Source organism: Vanacampus margaritifer, chromosome 9 (assembly GCF_051991255.1).
Source record: "Vanacampus margaritifer isolate UIUO_Vmar chromosome 9, RoL_Vmar_1.0, whole genome shotgun sequence".
NCBI classification, from domain to species: Eukaryota; Metazoa; Chordata; class Actinopteri; order Syngnathiformes; family Syngnathidae; genus Vanacampus; species Vanacampus margaritifer.
In genome coordinates this window covers 6902914-6921912 of record NC_135440.1, presented here as the reverse complement: position 1 = coordinate 6921912, position 18999 = coordinate 6902914, and the positions used below count along the sequence as shown (strand labels likewise).

The 18999-nt window shown below is 39.8% G+C and overlaps 2 protein-coding genes across 11 annotated transcripts in view; both read left to right on the top strand.

Moving 5' to 3' along the window:
• Positions 1-7886, top strand: part of plecb (plectin b) — a 133083-nt gene extending 125197 nt beyond the window's left edge. For all 10 annotated transcript variants that reach the window (XM_077575815.1, XM_077575820.1, XM_077575814.1 and 7 more), the window contains 3 exons: positions 7-7039; positions 7167-7283; positions 7411-7886. In XM_077575815.1, the coding sequence (XP_077431941.1) occupies positions 7-6162 (6156 nt within the window). In that variant the 3' untranslated portion in view covers positions 6163-7039; positions 7167-7283; positions 7411-7886. The remainder of the gene's footprint in view (positions 1-6; positions 7040-7166; positions 7284-7410) is intronic.
• A 792-nt stretch (positions 7887-8678) lies between these two features.
• The window catches only part of macf1b (microtubule actin crosslinking factor 1b), a 43212-nt gene continuing 32891 nt past the window's right edge, over positions 8679-18999 (top strand). Inside the window, exons 1-3 of the mRNA XM_077575824.1 lie at positions 8679-9011; positions 9099-9157; positions 13785-13896. Coding sequence (XP_077431950.1) covers positions 13858-13896 — 39 coding nt within the window. The 5' untranslated portion in view covers positions 8679-9011; positions 9099-9157; positions 13785-13857. The remainder of the gene's footprint in view (positions 9012-9098; positions 9158-13784; positions 13897-18999) is intronic.

Sequence of the window (18999 nt, the reverse complement as noted above, 5' to 3'; positions counted from 1 at the left end):
TGCCAGATGGCTGATGCACAGCAGAAACAAATTGAGCATGAGAAGACAATGCTCCAGCAAACATTCCTTACAGAAAAGGAAATGTTGTTGAAGAAGGAGAAGCTCATTGAAGATGAGAAAAAGAGATTGGAGAGCCAATTTGAAGAGGAAGTCAAAAAGGCGCAAGCTCTGAAAGATGAACAGGAACGCCAAAGACTACAGATGGAGGAAGAAAAGAAGAAATTGCAAGCCACCATGGATGCAGCTCTTAATAAACAGAAAGAGGCTGAAAATGAGATGATAAACAAGCAAAAAGAAATGCAAGAACTGGAAAAGAAGAGACTGGAGCAGGAAAGAATCCTGGAAGAAGAGAACCAGAAACTGCGGGAGAAACTGCAGCAGATGGAGACAGCAAACAAAGATACCGTTCAGGCCACCAAAGTTTCTATTACTATGGTTGACAATGTTCTCAATGGTCAAAATGCCAGTGACACAGTAGACAATGTGGGGAAGAAAGCAGATCCCTTAGCTTTTGATGGTATACGTGACAAAGTCCCAGCGCTCAGACTTCACGAGTTAGGTCTTTTATCAAAGAAAGATTTTGATAAGCTCAAAAATAATAAAACTACAGTACACGAGCTTGGTGAGACAGAAAAACTCAAAACCATTCTTAAAGGAAAGAACAGCATTGCTGGTATTTTGACACCATCTAATAAAATGATGTCACTCTACCAAGCCTCCCAAGAGAAGAAGATTACTCCAGGCACAGCCATGATACTTCTTGAAGCCCAGGCAGCAACCGGTTACATGCTAGATCCCATTAATAATAACAAGCTTTCTGTTAATGAGGCTGTCAAGGAAGGCTTAATTGGCCCAGAGCTGCATAATAAAATGCTTTTAGCTGAGAGGGCTGTTATTGGTTACAAAGATCCATATACCGGGGGCAAAATATCTGTCTTTGAATCTATGAAGAAAGGTCTGATAGAACATGATCATGCTATCAGAGTTCTCGAGGCTCAGATCGCAACAGGAGGCATCATTGATCCTGTCAATAGTCACCGTGTACCCAATGAAGTGGCCTATAAACAGGGACTATACAATCCAGAAATGAAGAAGACTCTGGAAAACCCCTCAGATGATACAAAAGGCTACTTTGATCCCAGCACCCAGGAACCACTAACATATTCTCAATTAATGATGAGATGTTCACCTGACCCTAAAACTGGCCTGCTTCTTTTGCCAATCACCGACAAAGCTGCACAATGCTCGAGTATATACACAGAGGAAGAGACCAAGGATGTGTTCAGTAAAACTACTGTGACTGTTCCATTTGGAAGATTCAAGGGAAAGAGTGTCACAATTTGGGAAATAATAAATTCTGAGTACTTCACTGAAGACCAAAAGAAAGATCTTCTCCGTCAGTACAAAACAGGCAAGATCACAATAGAAAAAATCCTTAGGATTGTAATCACTGTGGCAGAAGAGAAAGAGAAGAAGAATGAAATTAACTTCAATGGTCTTAGAGCACCAGTTCCTGCCTCTGAGCTCCTTGAATCCAAAATTATTGATAAAGACCTGTACAATAAATTGCAAAAGGGTAATAAGACTGTCAAAGAGGTATCTGAAATGGAACCTGTCCACAAAGCTCTTAAGGGTACAAATTGCATTGCAGGTATAGTTACTGAGTCATCAAAGGAGAAAATGTCCTTCTATAAGGCATTGAAGAAGGACATAGTGAGACCTGAACTTGCCTTAAATATGCTTGAAGCCCAAGCAGGAACAGGCTATGTGGTTGACCCTATTGAAAATCAGAAATACACTGTTGATGAAGCTGTAAAAGCAGGTATTGTTGGTCCTGAACTGCATGAAAAGCTCCTAAGCGCTGAGAGAGCAGTTACGGGTTACAAAGATCCATATACAGGAAATACAGTGTCACTGTTTCAAGCTATGAAAAAAGATCTAATTCCTAAAGAACAAGGAATCAGACTGCTGGATGCCCAAATGACTACTGGTGGCATCATTGATCCGGTCAAGAGCCACCGTGTCCCCCATGATGTTGCCTGCAAGCGAAATTATTTCGATCATGAAATGAAACAGATGCTAAGCCAACCAAAAGATGAAGTAAAATGTTTCTATGACCCCAACATAAAAGAAAAGGCCACATACGCACAACTCTTCCAAAGATGTTTAACTGATGAGAAAACTGGTCTGCAGCTTCTGTTTCTCACTGATGAAGCCATCAATACAAAGGAAGAGACAACACTTACTGAAGCACAGACAGAAGAGGCTATGACTCAGGGAACGATTGAACTTGATTCTGGGCCATTCAAGGGCAGGAAAATGACCATTTGGGAACTCATCAACTCGGACTATGTAACAGAGGCACAAAGACTTGACCTGCTCAGACAATTTAGGTCTGGAAAGATAACAATTGAAAAGCTACTCAAGATTGTTATTACATTTATAGATGAGGAGGAAGCTAAGAAACAGGAAAAACTTAGCTTCAAAGGTCTCAGATCACGTGTTCCAACAGGCTGTCTTTATGATTCCAAAATAATTGACAAAACAACACTTAATCTTCTTCAACATGGCAAAACAACGCCTACAAAAGTAATTGAGAATCCCAATGTGAAGAAATACCTCCAGGGCTCAGATTGTGTTTCTGGCATCTTCTTAGAGCCAAAAAAGGAGAAATTAAGCATTTATCAGGCTATGAAGAAAAACCTCATCAGACACAACACGGGTCTTTCTCTTCTGGAGGCTCAGGCCGCCACTGGGTTCATTGTAGATCCTCTGAAAAAACAGTTTTTGACAGTAGATGAAGCAGTAAAAGCAGGCCTTGTAGGCCCAGAGCTACATGAAAAATTGCTCTCTGCAGAAAAGGCTGTCACGGGATACAAAGATCCATTCACAGGTAACAAAATAGGCCTCTTTGAAGCTATGCAAAAAGATCTCATTTTGAAAGACCAAGCCATGCCATTCCTAGAGGCACAAATGGTCACTGGAGGAATAATTGACCCTGTAAACAGTGTTCGTGTTCCAATGGATGTTGCATTTGACAAGAAAATTTTCAGTCAGGATATGGCTAACACTCTCTCTCAACCATCTGATGATAACAAGGTTTTCACAGATCCAGAAACTGATGAAAATGTAACCTATAAACAGCTTAAAGACAAGTGCAAACGAGATCCAGATACAGGCATGTGCATCCTCCCACTCTCAAAGCCTCAGTCTCCTACAGTTGTGGAGAAGACGTATCTCTTCACAGAGGAGCAAACACAGAGTGACCTGGCCAATACCCAAATTGACATTCCGATTGAGGGTGTTGCTGATAAACCCACAAACCTCTGGGATATAATTAACTCAAATTTGATTCCAGAACAGCAGAGGCAGAAGCTTATGGATGAATACCGTTCTGGAAACATGACTAAAGAGCGAATGATCATAATTATAATTGAAATCATGGAGCAGAGAGAGATCATCCGAAATGCACATCCTCTTTCATGTAAGACAATGAGGAGAAATGTTACTATTGAGGAGCTGTACAATGCCCGTATCATTGACTTGGAGACGTACAACCTTCTTAAAGAAGGGAAAAGAGATATCCGTGACATAATGGAGATGAGTAGTGTGAAACAGTATTTATATGGCACTGGCTGTGTTGCTGGGGTCCAAACTGACTCGAGCTCAAAGATCAGTATATACCAAGCAATGAACAGGGGATTTCTTACACCAGAAATTGGCCTTTGCCTCTTGGAAGCACAGGCAGCGACAGGATTCATTGTTGATCCAGTAAAAAATGAGACACTTACTGTTGATGAAGCCGTTCGCAAGGGTGTTGTAGGCCCCGAGATCCATGACAAACTACTTTCTGCTGAGAGAGCAGTTACAGGATATAAAGACCCATACAGTGGAAAAGTCATATCTCTTTTCCAGGCCATGAAAAAAGATCTTGTTAAAGAAGATTATGCTCTGAAAATGTTAGAGGCACAAACTGCCACCGGAGGAATTATTGATCCTGAATTCCAGTTCCACCTACCCGCAGACATTGCTATGCAAAGAGGTTATATCAACAAGGAGACCAATGAAAAATTGACAGAGGGTGTTAAAGGTTTCATTGACCCTGTCACTGATGAGGATGTGTCTTATGCACAGCTCCTTAAGAGATGCAAGCTCGAAGGCGGATTGCGTCTCCTCTCTCTCGGAGACAAGAGACTGATGTTCAAGGGTCTTAGAAAACAAATTACAATGGAAGAACTTCTTCTTTCACAAATTATTGACCAGAAAACTGTCACTGAACTAAATGAAGGTCTTGTTTCAGTGGAGGAAGTCAGTAATAGGTTATCAAAGTATCTTGAGGGCACAAGCTGCATTGCAGGTGTATTCATAGCGAACACAAAAGAACGACTATCAATTTACCAAGCCATGAAGAAGAACATGATCAGGCCAGGCACAGCCTTCGAACTCCTTGAGGCCCAAGCCGCCACAGGATATGTTATTGATCCAATTAAAAACCTGAAGCTGACTGTTAATGAAGCAGTGAAAATGGGAATCGTTGGACCCGAATTCAAAGACAAGCTTCTCTCTGCTGAGCGTGCAGTGACAGGGTACAGGGATCCATATTCAGGCAAGACAATATCACTCTTCCAGGCCATGAAAAAGGGACTCATCCTAAAAGATCATGGTATCCGTCTTTTGGAGGCTCAGATAGCCACAGGTGGAATAATTGACCCTGAGGAAAGTCACCGATTGCCAGTTGAGATGGCCTATGAACGTGACTTCTTTGATGAGGAAATGAATGAAATATTGACAGACCCATCTGACGACACCAAAGGCTTCTTCGATCCCAACACTGAGGAGAACCTAACATACCTACAGCTCATGGAGAGATGCATTACTGATCCTGACACTGGCCTGGTTCTCCTTCTCCTTAAAGAAAAGAAACGAGAAAGAAAGACATCCTCAAAATCCTCAGTTCGCAAACGAAGAGTTGTCATAATTGACCCAGATTCAGGCAAAGAAATGACAGTGTATGAGGCCTACAGGAAGGGACTCATTGACCACCAGACCTACTTGGAGCTCGCTGAACAAGAGTGTGAATGGGAAGAAATCACAATGACATCCTCTGATGGTACAGTCAAATCCATTATTATTGACAGGAAGTCAGGGAGACAGTATGACGTAGATGATGCTCTTGCACGTGGCTTCATTGACCAAAAGGCTCTTGAAACATATCGGTCTGGAAACCTTTCCATCACAGAGTTTGCTGACATGCTTTCTGGAAACATGGGAGGCTCCCGGTCTCGCTCATCTTCATTTGGTTCCACCACACATTCTGATTTCTCCTCTCCTATGAGCCCAATACCTTCCATAAAACCACCTGCAGTCATATGGAATGATCCAACAGAGGAAACATGCCCTGTAGCTGGAATCCTGGACATAGACACATTGGAGAAGGTATCAATCACCGAGGCCATTCGCAGAAACTTGGTAGACAATATCTCTGGCCAAAGATTGTTAGAGGCCCAAGCCTGCACTGGGGGAATAATTGACCCTTCAAGTGGGGAGAGATTTTCAGTCACCAATGCTGCAGAAAAAGGTCTTGTTGACAAGGTCATGGTTGATCGTCTCAATCTGGCTCAAAAAGCATTCAATGGATTTGAAGACCCCAGAACTAAAGAAAGGATGTCTGCCTCCCAAGCTCTAAAGAAGGGTTGGTTGTATTATGAAGCTGGCCAGCGGTTCCTTGAGGTACAATATCTCACAGGTGGACTTGTTGAGCCTGATGTCGAAGGAAGAGTCTCACTGGATGACTCAATCAAGAAGGGTACAATTGATGCCCGCACAGCCCAAAAACTAAGAGATGTCAGTTCCTATTCAAGATACCTAACATGTCCAAAAACTAAACTCAAAATCTCTTTCAAAGATGCAATGGACAGAAGCATGGTAGAGGAAGGATCTAGTCTTAGGCTTCTGGAGGCCTCCTCACAGTCCAGCAAAGGCCTCTATAGTCCCTACAGTGTCAGTGGCTCTGGATCTGCTTATGGTTCCCGCTCAGGTTCAAGGACAGGTTCCCGATCAGGATCCAGGAGAGGCAGTATTGATGCAGGCTCTAGCTTCAGCGTCAACTACTCTTCCTCTTCCTTCACATCTTCCTCAACTGGCTATAGCCGCAAATTTTGATTGGCCAAATCTGCCCTCAACAGCTTTATTATTTGGTACATTCATCATAGGAATCAACAGTTTCACAAAACAAAAACAATTTTAACAACAAAGAATTTATAATGTATTTATTTTTCCAGCAATGTGGTCAAACCAAGCCTTACCTTGACTATTAATTTTGTTTTTAGGGAACTATGCCTAAAGTATATTCCTATTTGAAAATAAATCATTGCTCCAAATTAAAAGAGAATAATAATCTTCTTCTTTTTTTTTTTATAGCATAAATAACTCAGCGTAGCGTATATCCAGCATGACATTTCTGCTTTTTCAACATGGCTTCTATGCTCTTTTTTGGCTAAAAATTAAAAAGTTATATAGTGTTTTTTTGAACTAATGCTGTTTGTTTATGAAACTGAAATATTTTTCCCAGTATTCCTTGTTTTATTTGAAATTCAATACAATGTGTTTATTTTGTATTTTTTGACACTACTAAATAAGATGCATAGTTATGTTTTGATGTTCGATGTTTTGACAAAATCTAGGTATGTATCTTAATACATACACAGGTTCAAATGTTTGTATAGAGTATAAAAGGATTTTGTGTTTTGTTGATTCTATAATTGGATTGTGTAATTGCAGTATCAAACAGACATTAAAATGAGACAATACCAGAATACAACAGTGAGATTTACTGTCAGAATTAAAGTTATGCAAAAATACTTTCATATGAGTCTTCGTGATGCTTTGTACTATACATGGACTTGCTTGCATGCTTTTTGTTGATTAAAATCACTCCACATCTTCAAGTCTTCATAATCATTCTTCCTTACAAACCCTAAAGGATGATGTCAGACTTCATCCCACGCATGATGCAGACCTGCCTTATGTTAATTTTCTTGTAAGTAGTCCCCCCCCCTCCAATTCATTATATTGATTTATATTCAGTTTGTCACAGCCAGCAATACAATATCAAGTTGATACAATTTTTACTGTTAAATTACAAGTGCTTTTCTTCTTTTTAACAGCTCCCTCAGTCCCTAAGAATTCCTTTGTTGAGTACAGGTACCCAGGTGGACCCATTTTATGACACCCACAAACTGGATGGATTTTTCAAACAGGATGAACATCACATAAGAGAACAGGTACAGTAAATTTCTAGAAATTGGTCATTTATGTTTCATTAAGATTTCTATGAAATATTTTGTTTCATGTTTGACCATGACTTTTATATTGTTTAGTTTGAGTTAAATTTTGTTTGTTTTTTTGTAGCTTTACCATCATTTTTTGTATTTCGCATTTGAAGAGAGCTGAGACAGACTCAACATGACACCTCAGGTTGCTTTTACTGGAATCTGCTTAATCAAGGAATTTTGAATTTATTCCACAACCTCCACCCCACCCACGCACAATCACACAAATGCTTTTCATTTCATGAATGTTTTTTTTTTTAAAGAACCTTTGTCAATATTTTTGTTACATCCATATTAGTCATACATTTTCAGTTACACAAGTCTTGTATATAATTCATTATCATTTTGTTGTGGTTTTTTTAATAAATTTTGCTGTACCATCAATGACATATTCAGTTTTTTTTGTTTTTGTTTTTTTGCTCCAGTATTAATAGGGGGGATATGGGTATTCAATTACAATTATATGAAAAGTTAGCTTTTGCTTTGTGTCATGTTTTTTTTTTTGACTGATGAATGTTCTTGATGTAAAATTATGTGAATAAATGTTTTCAGATGCCCCTTTGTCATTTTATATTATAATCTAAAACATTTGATATTCGTATTATTTTCAGTATTCCATCTAGCCATCCATTATCTAAACCACGTATCCGCTTGAGGGTCGCTGGCGTGGTGGAGCCTATTTTCATTATTGTTTCATTTATTTGTACATTGCAGTCAGTACACAAAAAATAAATAAATCTAATAAAACGTTTGAAGAGAACAAGAATAATAGGAGCGCAGGACATACATGGGACAAATAAACGTAGTCGTCAATTGGCCGCAAGGGGGGCAGTGTTTTCATAAGTGTACCATGCTCAGTATTATAAAGCCTTTATGAGTCATGTTGTGACCCTGTCAGAAGTGGTAGTGCTGGCCCCGCATGTTTATGATATAACGTTAAGTTTTTATGATTATTTGATAGCTATCCTATTTAAACTGTACAGGCATTCTGACCATCACTGTGTAACCTCAGAAAAATCAAGCCTTTGCACTTGCGCAAATAAATATTAATGCTTCAAAGCATGTAGTGTAAGTGTAGGCACGATCTTCGACAGAAGGGGGCACCATAGAACAATCTTTTTTTTTTCCCGAAGAATCTTGCCTTGGACGCCATATTGGCTTGGGCTGGTGTCCCGAACAGGTGTCCTTCAGAGCAACATACCCGTCGGAGTAGCATACCTCACACTTCTAGATAGACCAAATAATTGACCCTACACCCTAAGTGTGCAACTGGCATGGGTACATGTCACATCTGCTCCCTCTTACCCCCAGAAACTCCTGGGGGGGGGGGGGGGGGGAAACACACGCACAAAAGGCATCCAAAAGAAAGGAAGAATGGTAGAGGCTGACAGAACATCCGGCCTGATTATCTGTGTGGTTTGAATATTCCAGGCTAGTGGAGACACCCACATTTTTTATTTTATTTTATTTTTTTATCAATAGTACATGGACGTTAGTATTTGTATTGTGAATTTGCATACATGCATATTTTGCTCTGTGTGTCAACATTAGCCTCTGAAACCAATTGAGAAGACTTCAAGCGAGGGCAACGAAGAATTTATCTCAATTAGTTCTTCACACAACTTTCTTGAATGCTCAAGTTTGAATCGTTCCATCTCAGAACTTTCTGCAAGCAGTGAGGTAAGCATGTAAATGCTTGAATATGTATTATTTATGCACCATGTGTATTTGAAATGCAGTACATGGGAGGTTCATGTCTTCTTGCAGGATATAGGAGGTGATTGGTTTGAATCAACATCACCCCCATCACAGGACCAGCAACATTGGTATGCTTAGAGGTGGAATAAACAAAAAGATAATGAAGACTGTCATGTAATCTTGAAAGAATTAAGTAACTAGAAAATAAATACTGTACACTAAATTTATCGGGATTAGGCTTTTGAGTTGAATTTCAAGACCAATCTAAAATGCACTATAGACTACAGTTGAAATTAATTTGGCCTAATCTAAACTTTTGCACATCAAGTCGATACTTAGAGTGGCGGCTCTGGCATGAAAAGTTGAGTGGGGCACAACAGTGAGCACTTTACATCCACAAGCAGCAAAGCCTACACAATAAATTCAAAATCAATTCAAGATCACAATCCGGTGAAAAAGCGCTATATAAATGAAGTAGCCTACCATTTAGCCTTACAAATTAAGGCTATGAATAAAACCGTCGAATGGTTCAAAATAGGGTTGTGCAATTAATCAAAATCCAATAATAATTTCAATTACAGACGCTCCCCACCTTACGAACGAGTTACGTTCCGGACGATCGTTCGTAAGGTGAATTTGTTCGTGAGTTGCTTCAGTGCTATATTTTATATTATAATTTATGTTTAAAGCCTATATAAGTATATTGAAGGTTTATATAAGTATGTTTAAGGCTTGTACAAGTAACCTGCATTGGTTTGTAGTGAAAAAAACTTTTAATAAAATGGAGAGAATACGTACAGTACTGTACTGTACTACGTATGTTAGAGAGAGAGAGAGCGAGACACACACACACAGTATGTACATGTACGTAATAAGATAAATAAAATGAAGTTTAACTTACTTTTGGAAGATGTACTCGATGCTTAAGGAGATGATGGAGGAGGAGGAAGAGGAGGATTTTATATCATGAGAGATTCTTCGTCGTCGCTGGAATCTGCTTCAAAAGTTATTTCCTCCTTCATGGGGACCGGCGTTTCTTCCTCCTCCTCCTCGACACGTTGCTGAGCCTCCAATGAGCTCTCACAGCGCCAAGCGTCGGTATTAGCGGCGGAAAGAAGCACTACGCGCAATACAAAATCTAATTTACAGCATCTCTTCCCGAACATTTTTCGACATACTATACGCGCAGAAATGTTCGTATGTACCGTTGTTCGTAACTCGAATGTTCGTAAGTAGGGGAGCGTCTGTATTACACTCCACAATTACAAAATTAGCATAATCATAGACAAAAATAAAAGATAATTAATACTCATTTTGAGTTGTTTAAATGTATGTATTTGCAATTTTTTTCATTTTAAAATGCCTAATTTAAGAAATCTTGTTTGCTACCAAAATTTTTTACAGTAGTGTTATTGCCCCTCCGTTTCTTCAGCGCTGCCCCTCTCTCTCTCTCTCTCTCTCTCTCTCCCTCTCTCTCTCTCGCGATGACGTCATCAATAAATCTCTTTCATTCATATTGTTGGTTTGCTATTACGTATAGTATTGACCATTTGCACCGACGTCACGTGACTGCCCTATGATGAACGGCGGAAGGAAATTATTGTTGAATGGAAGTGGACGTGACCCGGAGGCACTTAGCGACTGCTATTTTACAAATGAAAAGTTATTATTGCCCATAGAGCCATGGAATCTACTACTTCAATCGAAGGTCGCCTGTCAGTCAAAGTTGCACATTTCGTCGGGACTCACAGAGCGCGATATTTACTTAAGTTAGAGATCGCTAGTTTGAAAACAGCCCCTTCTGTTGCCTGCTGTTTTTACCAAGTTAATCAAATCGCCGACTTTGCCGAAATTCACAGTGCACGACCTACATCAATATGTAGTCAATGCCGGTGTCTAACCGGCTCTCCTCCTTACACCGGTGCTAATTTAAACGCTCGTCGCCGGCTGAGTCTCTGGAACAAGATGCTACGCTCACACCGGGGGACAATATACCTCGTAATGCAAAGGTTAAATTTGTTGATCATGCTAACTGACTTATTTTGACACATTCCGTTATGTATTGAAAGCTGTGATGATGTTCTGTTGACCAGCATGGGAAGAAGAAAAAAAGACTATCGTAGTGGCAAGCTAGGAAGTCATTTCATGAATATGATTCCAGCTGACTCCAGAGTGAAAAACTTATTATTATTATTAAACAGTCAAATGCACTTAATCGTTTTGAAGAAGGTACATTTTAAAACTAATATGTGTGTACGTGCAGTTGGAGTGGACGCTAACTATCTGGCTCGTTAATGTGATTTGAAACACGTAACTCGACACCTCTGTTATTAGAGTGTATGTTTACTAGTAAAATGTATGAACATTTATCTATTAACCTCGCAAAAAATGATCGCTGCAAATCCGTGAATACTTTGTGGGCTGCCAGTCCTTTCTGTTGATTGCTGCTATCAATCGACCGACGTCTTTTTTCTTTTCTTTTTTTTTTCTGGAGACCGACTTCTTTTGACTTCATTAGTAGGTGTGCGATAAAAAAAAAGCAATATTTGGTTTACTCCCTTGTCTATCTGTACAACTGACCTTACAGCAACATATGACCATTTTATGAGGTCATTGATTATAGGAAGGACTTAACGCTGTACAAGATTCAATGGTTACAATACAGGCAAGTGGTTCTTTTGCCGTCCAGCGTCCCGGAGGGGGCGTTCCCATGTGGGCGGTGACGTCACGTGCAAAAGGTCAATAATATAGTATAGTTTTTTTGCTCCCGATGAAAACCAATCTAGCTTGCTGCTGTATACTTCAATCTGGCAAAACTGAGCGCGTGTTGATTGGGTCTTGATGTCACGTGACATCAGTCCTGTATTTTAATTGGACGATGGGCCCAGTTAATGTGGCCCCATGGCTGTCTATTGAGAGCAGCTGTGGACATGCACACTATAATTTGAGTGGCTCATCCACTTAAACAGACGCTCATGGGCCGGCCCTATCAGTCCTTTTTAGAAAGTTAAACCATTGAACTTGGCTCTGTATTATATATACATGTTTATAACAAAATTACCTTACAAACATAATTATTATTTTTGATCAAATACATTTGATATAAAGTATTAGCTGCAATTGGCTGGCAACCAGTTCAGGGTGTACACCACCTACTGCCCGAAGCCAGCTGGGATAGGCTCCAGCGCCCTCTGCGACCCTCGTGAGGACAAGGTGTTAGGAAAATGGATGATGGATAAATTAGTAGCTATAAAGAAGACCAATTATGAACCTGCATAGTGCTCAACAGCGCCATCTGGTGGGGCTAGGCCCCACTGGCGCCAAATGCAAAGACGTCACTGGTTATTTATATAGCGCTTTCAAACGGCCACAGTTGTCACAAAGCGCTTAAGAGAAACACAACATAAAACATAAACATAGCATAAAACATTAAAGCCACGGAGTGTATTTTAGTGCCATCTAGTGGTGAACTAATCATTCAATTTAAAAAAAACTATTGGTTTCTTTAATAGCCAAAAAAATATGTTCCATCACAACGTACATAAAAAAATATATAATCGTAGGTCTATTAGTCAGTAATTATTAGTCCTGGAACAAGACACAAATCCCATGAGACAAGATGATTCACGAAATTGAGTCCACAAGAACAAGACGAGATTTTTGCTAAATTTGTAACTTAAAAAAAAGCCTAATATCAATTTTCTAGTTATCAAAATGTTTTCCTTTTATTGAGTAGACTGCAAGAGAATTGATGATCTGGCTCTGTAGTGCAAATAGTACAAATACAAACATAAACAGTAGAGTATTTTCTGTAGATTATTTTTGACAGGCTCATTTTTCAAATGCTGCTGCCATACAATAAAAACTCCAGCTAAGATTTTTCCTCTTATTGAATAGTTTTAGAGCAGCAGCTATCAAGTATTTGGTATTCAGCTATCATACTGAAAATTCTATTTAATATTCGAATAAAATAAATATATTTTTTACCTAAAGAACAACATTTTATTAATACAAAAGACAAAGAAACATTTTACTTAATGAGTGACCAACTGTTTTTCTTTTTTAGAGAATCTTTTTTTTAAAACTTAAATTCAAACTGTGCTTAGCAGCACACTATTTTCCTCTACAAATTCTCTCCATTCTTCTTCTTATTCCTTCACCCCCAGCTAAATATCTCCAAGATAAACAAGCATTCCTACGTTCGCTCCAAGTTACGAGCCTGTCAAGTAGCTAAGTGGACTAGGCTAAAGCCATATCCCCAACTAGCAACCGAGCGAACGCTGTCAAACTCACTTTAAGGTAAAGGTAAATTCCACTGATTGTCACACCCAACTAAGTGGGGGCGAAATTCGTTCTCCGCATTTGACCCATCCCCTGAGGGAGCGGTGAGCAGCAATGATTGCGCACATGGTGATCTAACCCCCCAATTCCAACCCTTTATACTGAGTGTCAAGCAGGGAGGAAATGGGTCCCATTTTTATAGTCTTTGGTATGACCCGGCCGGGGATTGAACCCACAACCTCCCAGTCTCAGGGCGGACACTCTACCACAAGGCCACTGAGTTGAGTTTAGCTCCACAAAACTGGACATCAAAGTTATACTTAAGAGTATTTAATATTGTATATTATCAGGATATCATTATCGTCAGTCATCACGGAAATCAGCGAGTACTTGTATATTTTTGGTGAGTAATTTTGTGAAATTGAGGCGAGCCTGTTCGAGCTCATGATCTCACGGAAATTGTTTTTCTTTCAGGAGAAACGTGGAGAATTTAAACCAATGGCAGTGTGAGTTCAGGGGTCAAATCAGAGCACTGAGACGATGGCTGATGTGCATGGAGACAAGGCTGCCCCCCTTTAACCTCATGGTCAGTTTTTGTTTGTTGTTCCTGTACGCCTCTCTATTGCTCTTCTCTTCCTCCTCATCCCATTTTCATCTTAATGGAAAGGAAAATCAAATAAACTTTTTTTGCCAGCACATACACTGTAATAACCTTGGGAAAAGTAGTAGCAGTAGTTTTAATTTCATTTGGTACTAGACCCTTATGTCTACACAGCCTTTTGTCACAAGAGCTACTGTAAATGTGAAGTGGTCTTTAAAGTTAAGTAACTCGCCCCTCACCCCCCAACTTACTGAAATGGAATCATCAAGTTTTTAATTCTGCAGGGAAACTTCTTTAGACCACAGGGGGGCAGAGGTGTGGGGCAAGCAGGCTTTTTGTGCTTGGTCTGGCCAGTCAGGCTACACAAAGTGTTTGCACACATGAATAAACACACTGAAAAGACATTACATTCTGTGAGGATGACAAGGAAAGGGCGTTGCAAAAAAAGAAAAGGAGGAGGATCGTTGTGGTGACTGTGCTCACCTCTCGACCGTTTTATTGAACACAACTGTCAGGTGAATGTTTATATCAAGTACGTTTGTTGTGCTACATGGTAAGACAAAGCACATAATTAACATAAAGTCATTCATAAAATGTAATTGTTATACTTCATTTTAAAATGTTGCAATAAAATACTGTATTTTATGTCACATATGCATGTTTCAAAACAAATCACTATCTGACTTGCGCATTTTGTCAGAGTGTGTTAACTCTTTTACTGCCACACATCCAAAAAAACAACCCCTACGGTGCTAGCCGATTTCGAGCATTTTAACTCATCTTTTAAGAGAAAGAGAATATTGTGTACTTTTACTACATAAACATGTTCCATTCTTTAATTTAAAAAAAAGTATGTTTCTACCTTATTCTGTTCTTTAGTAATCACCATTTGAAAATAGGTAATTTGAGTGAAAATTGAAAAGATAAGAAAATAAGCTTTTTGTGAAAAGATACATTTTCTGCACAACAGTGACTTTGACACTAATACTTTTTGTTTAGTGACGCTCTGTGAATTTGATTTAAATGTGACAAAGGCTTTGATCATCCACGTCATCCTTGAAAAAGTTCTATTACATCATATCAATCTCTCATTGCAATGGGCTCTTTGCACAAATCCACTACTTCCTGAACTCAGTACCACTCTTTTATTTCCTGTACCACTCTTTTATTTCCTGTACCACTCTTTTATTTCCTGTCATGATTAGACGTTGCATATGCCGGCAGAACATTGAAAACAGATACAATGCTGCCATCTGTTGGCCATGGTTAGTGGGTGTTTTTGATTCCACAAGCCCATTGACCAGGCAGCGCTACACAACAAGTTGCACTGCCCATTAAGAAAAAATAAATAAAAATGTAGTAAACGTCAATTAACGTTTTTGGCGGCATTCATTTGGATTTTAGTAAAAACAATTAAATGTTTTTGGCTGTAAGTTAAATATGCAGTTGGCTCCGTAATGCCTTTGTCAAACTGCAAAGTTACAGACCTTTGTCATGTTAATGTTTTTAGTCTGCTGCTCTGCTATTTTTTTTTTGTTTTGTTAGTTTTTTCACTTTCGACCTTTGGTCCTCGTTAGTTATCAGAGTGACATCCTTGAGATCCAGATACAGACCTTTCTACATTACACAAGCCAGAGCGTCACATCTGCTCGTCTACACAATTAAGTATGCCACTGCCATTACTATATATATGTAGGGCACACCGTAGCATGACGTTGCAGGAGTCGCAGAAGATGATGACGTTGCTTTGGCGCCGTTGTCGTTTTTTCTTAGAGCAGCAGAGTGCACTCTGGCTGGTAGTGGCAGTGCTGAACACACTGTGGCAAGCAAGGGGGAAGGGGGTTGTTGGTTGACGATAATTTCATACTATATGTAAATTCAAAGAACGGGAGGCCACTGACTCAGATTCACACTCTCCTTCTCAGGGAAGGTGGACATTAGGGTTATTGGTAGCCTGAATGTTAGCATGTTTGTGGGCAGGAATAGGGTGACCAAAGGTCGCGGTTTATTCGGGACAGTTTTTGAGCCTTGTGTCCCAAGTCCCGGCAAATTTCGCCATCCCCATTGTTTTGTCTCACTTTTACACAGGTCCTGTCCGAGCATATGTTTTGTTTGTTTGTTTTTTTACCCAACACAAGCTAAGTTTTTCTGATGGCATATTTCCAATGTAAACAGCAAAGCTAGCTTCCAATAACTGATGGGACAAAGCAAAAAAGGTTGGATAAAAGTAAGTGTGTTAACTTGTTTAATGCTGTTGAACTGTCAACAAAAATAGCATTTAGCGTTAGCTTAACTATTGATTCAATTTGTTATAAATAGCTCCTGGTGAGAATTTATTGTATACTTGATTTTCAGTGACATTTTCAGCTTTTAATCTTGAAAAGCTGGTCACCCTGGGCAGGGACATACTGCGCAGCAAAATCAGAGAGTGTTAAATCTAACACTAGAAATATTTGTGTCCACACTAATGAGTGTAAATCTGACACTTTTCAAAGTGTTACCTTTTTCACACTTAACCAGTGTTACCCCAACACTGTATAGTGTTAAATATCTACACTGGTAAACACTGAGTAGTGTTGAAAGTACTCTACTCTAGTGTCTAGTGTTGAAACGGCATTAAGAGCAACTGTGAGTTTAGTATCTTGCTCAAGGATACTTTGACATAGACATAGTCACACTGGCCTGAGATTGAACCCACACTCTCTGGGCTGCGAGACGACCGCGCTACCACTTGGAACAATCCGCAGTGTGGCACCGTGCCACAGGGTGGCGCCTCCTTGTTTTTTGGGGTATATGTAGCACGTTTTCATTTTGGTTGTCAATGTTGTACAAACGTGTACGATTATTGTGACGTGTGATGGCGCCAAGAAGCCCACTATTTTTTGGTTCCTTCTAATAAACTGAGCCTGTGGACTTACAGTACATTTGTTGCTCTCCGGTTCTTGATGTCCAGCTGCGCCGTCCATGGCCAATCAGCCACTGCGCGTTACACACTGACCCACGCAACAACTTGATGTATCACTGTTGAAATGTGGACAGCATGTTTTAGGTTTCTTCTTCACCGGAAAGGAGGGTGTGGTCAATTTAACACTCAAGGTAGTGCTATTCGGGCTACACCCAACATCCCACTTAACACTCAAGAAAATTTACTCTGACAGCAACACTGACCAATTTACTGTGTGGGAACAACATTTGGTAGTGTAGTAGTCTAGTGGGTTTTGCTGTTAAATGGCATTTGGTTTACTCTAATGTCTACCATTCACGTACATGTTATGAACAGACAGCTTGAATAGTCATTGCAATCAGACATGGTTAGTTTAGTAGTGACTGTTGGGTAACTCGTGGTTGGAAAATTAAAATAATGCTATAAAGTTGTATCAAGCCTATCTTACCATAGTTTGATGGGTCAACGCATATCCCAAAGTTTGAGGTAGTCCTGGGAAACTAGTGGCAGTTTTAGTTAATTATTTTTAAATGATTATTATTATTTTTTTTTTTTAAGTGGCAGTAACCAGTGCAATCATACTCTCACACTATTTTGCGGGTCTTAAACATTGTCTAGCCTACCCACTGTCACCCTCCCCAGTAGTCTGTCAGTATGTTGCATGCTAGGCTAAAGCTTGACTAATTTCAGCGAATAGTTTCTCACAGGGATCAATAAAGTATTCAAATTCAGATTATTTCAGCCTGGATCAGCGTAACAGGCTTTTTGTTGTTGTTTTCTTAAATCGGGTGTGCACATTTCAGTTAGATACCTACATGAATTGTGGTGATGGTAAACTTTACCTCACTAAATTAAGTCAAACAGACTAAAACCCTGCAGTTAGCCCATTGTGCTTTGGTCCACAGTATATTTTCAGTCATCACCCCACCCCTTGAGAAACTTGAGTATAAACACTCTTTGTCTTAAAACTCTCTAGTGTCCCTATAGGCATAGGCTGCACCCCCAACAGGCCTCATGTACACACAATTTAGAAACATGCCTAGACTTGGGGGGGTCATAAATCACAGCCCATTATGCTCTCTGTTTTTAATGCACAATGATGGTGTTAGTGTCCTCAGAGAAAAGGGGGGTTGTTTTTCCTGGTTAATGTTGGTGGATTTTATTCTCCCCATCACTTAAATACTGCATACTTTATTCTATAGAACTTTCATGTTTTTCCTACATAGGGCATCAAGTCCTTTGGCCCTGGGTATAAGAAACTCAAACATTGAGCCCATGATATGGTTGATCCCCAAGTGGCTAAACCCTCATCCAAACCATGACTGTAATTTACAACATCTCGGCAGCCCGGCGCGGCCCTGAAAACCCAATTGGGAAGTACCAAAGACTTTCATTCAGTCTTCTTGGAAGCAACCACTTTGGGTGATAAATGAGTGTGCGTGAATAGTGGTTCTGGTTTGACCAAAGAATGAACCCCCTTTTCATGTCTCATGAACAGGGCTAAGTAATTACCATGTTCTGGGGAGACTGATCGAGGTCTTATTTAATTGAATTTAAAGAAAGCAGCATTATTGGAGAATGCAGAGGAGTGGCAAAACAATCCTGTACAATTATTCTTTGTTTTTAAGACTTGGATCTTTAGTCTAATGAGAACTCATAGGGGCATGAGCAACAACTGCTGTGAGGTCTCTATTTTCTTCAGTAGGAATTCTTATTAGCTGTTATTATTATTTTCCGCAAACAAATGAATTTTTGGGACCCTAAACATGAACAGAAACTCACCAAACTTTCCTTACATGTCAGGCCTGGTAAAACATTTATAAATTTCAAAGTATTCATACAGAATTACAAAAAAAAGGTGTCTTTAGCACTCCTTACAAAGGTTTAAAGGAGCCCTATGCAGGTATATTTGACCTAGGGCTATGGAATTTGGGAGGCACGTGTAGCAGTCAGCTGTAGGGAGGGGGAGATCGACAGGCGGATTGGTGCAGTGATGCGGACTCTGTAACGGTCTGTTGTGGTAAAGAAGTAGCTGAGCCAAAAGGCGAAGCTCTCGATTTACCGGTCGATCTATGTTCCTACCCTCACCTACGGTCACGAGCTGTGGGTTGTAACAGAAAGAAAAAGATCCAAGATACAAATGA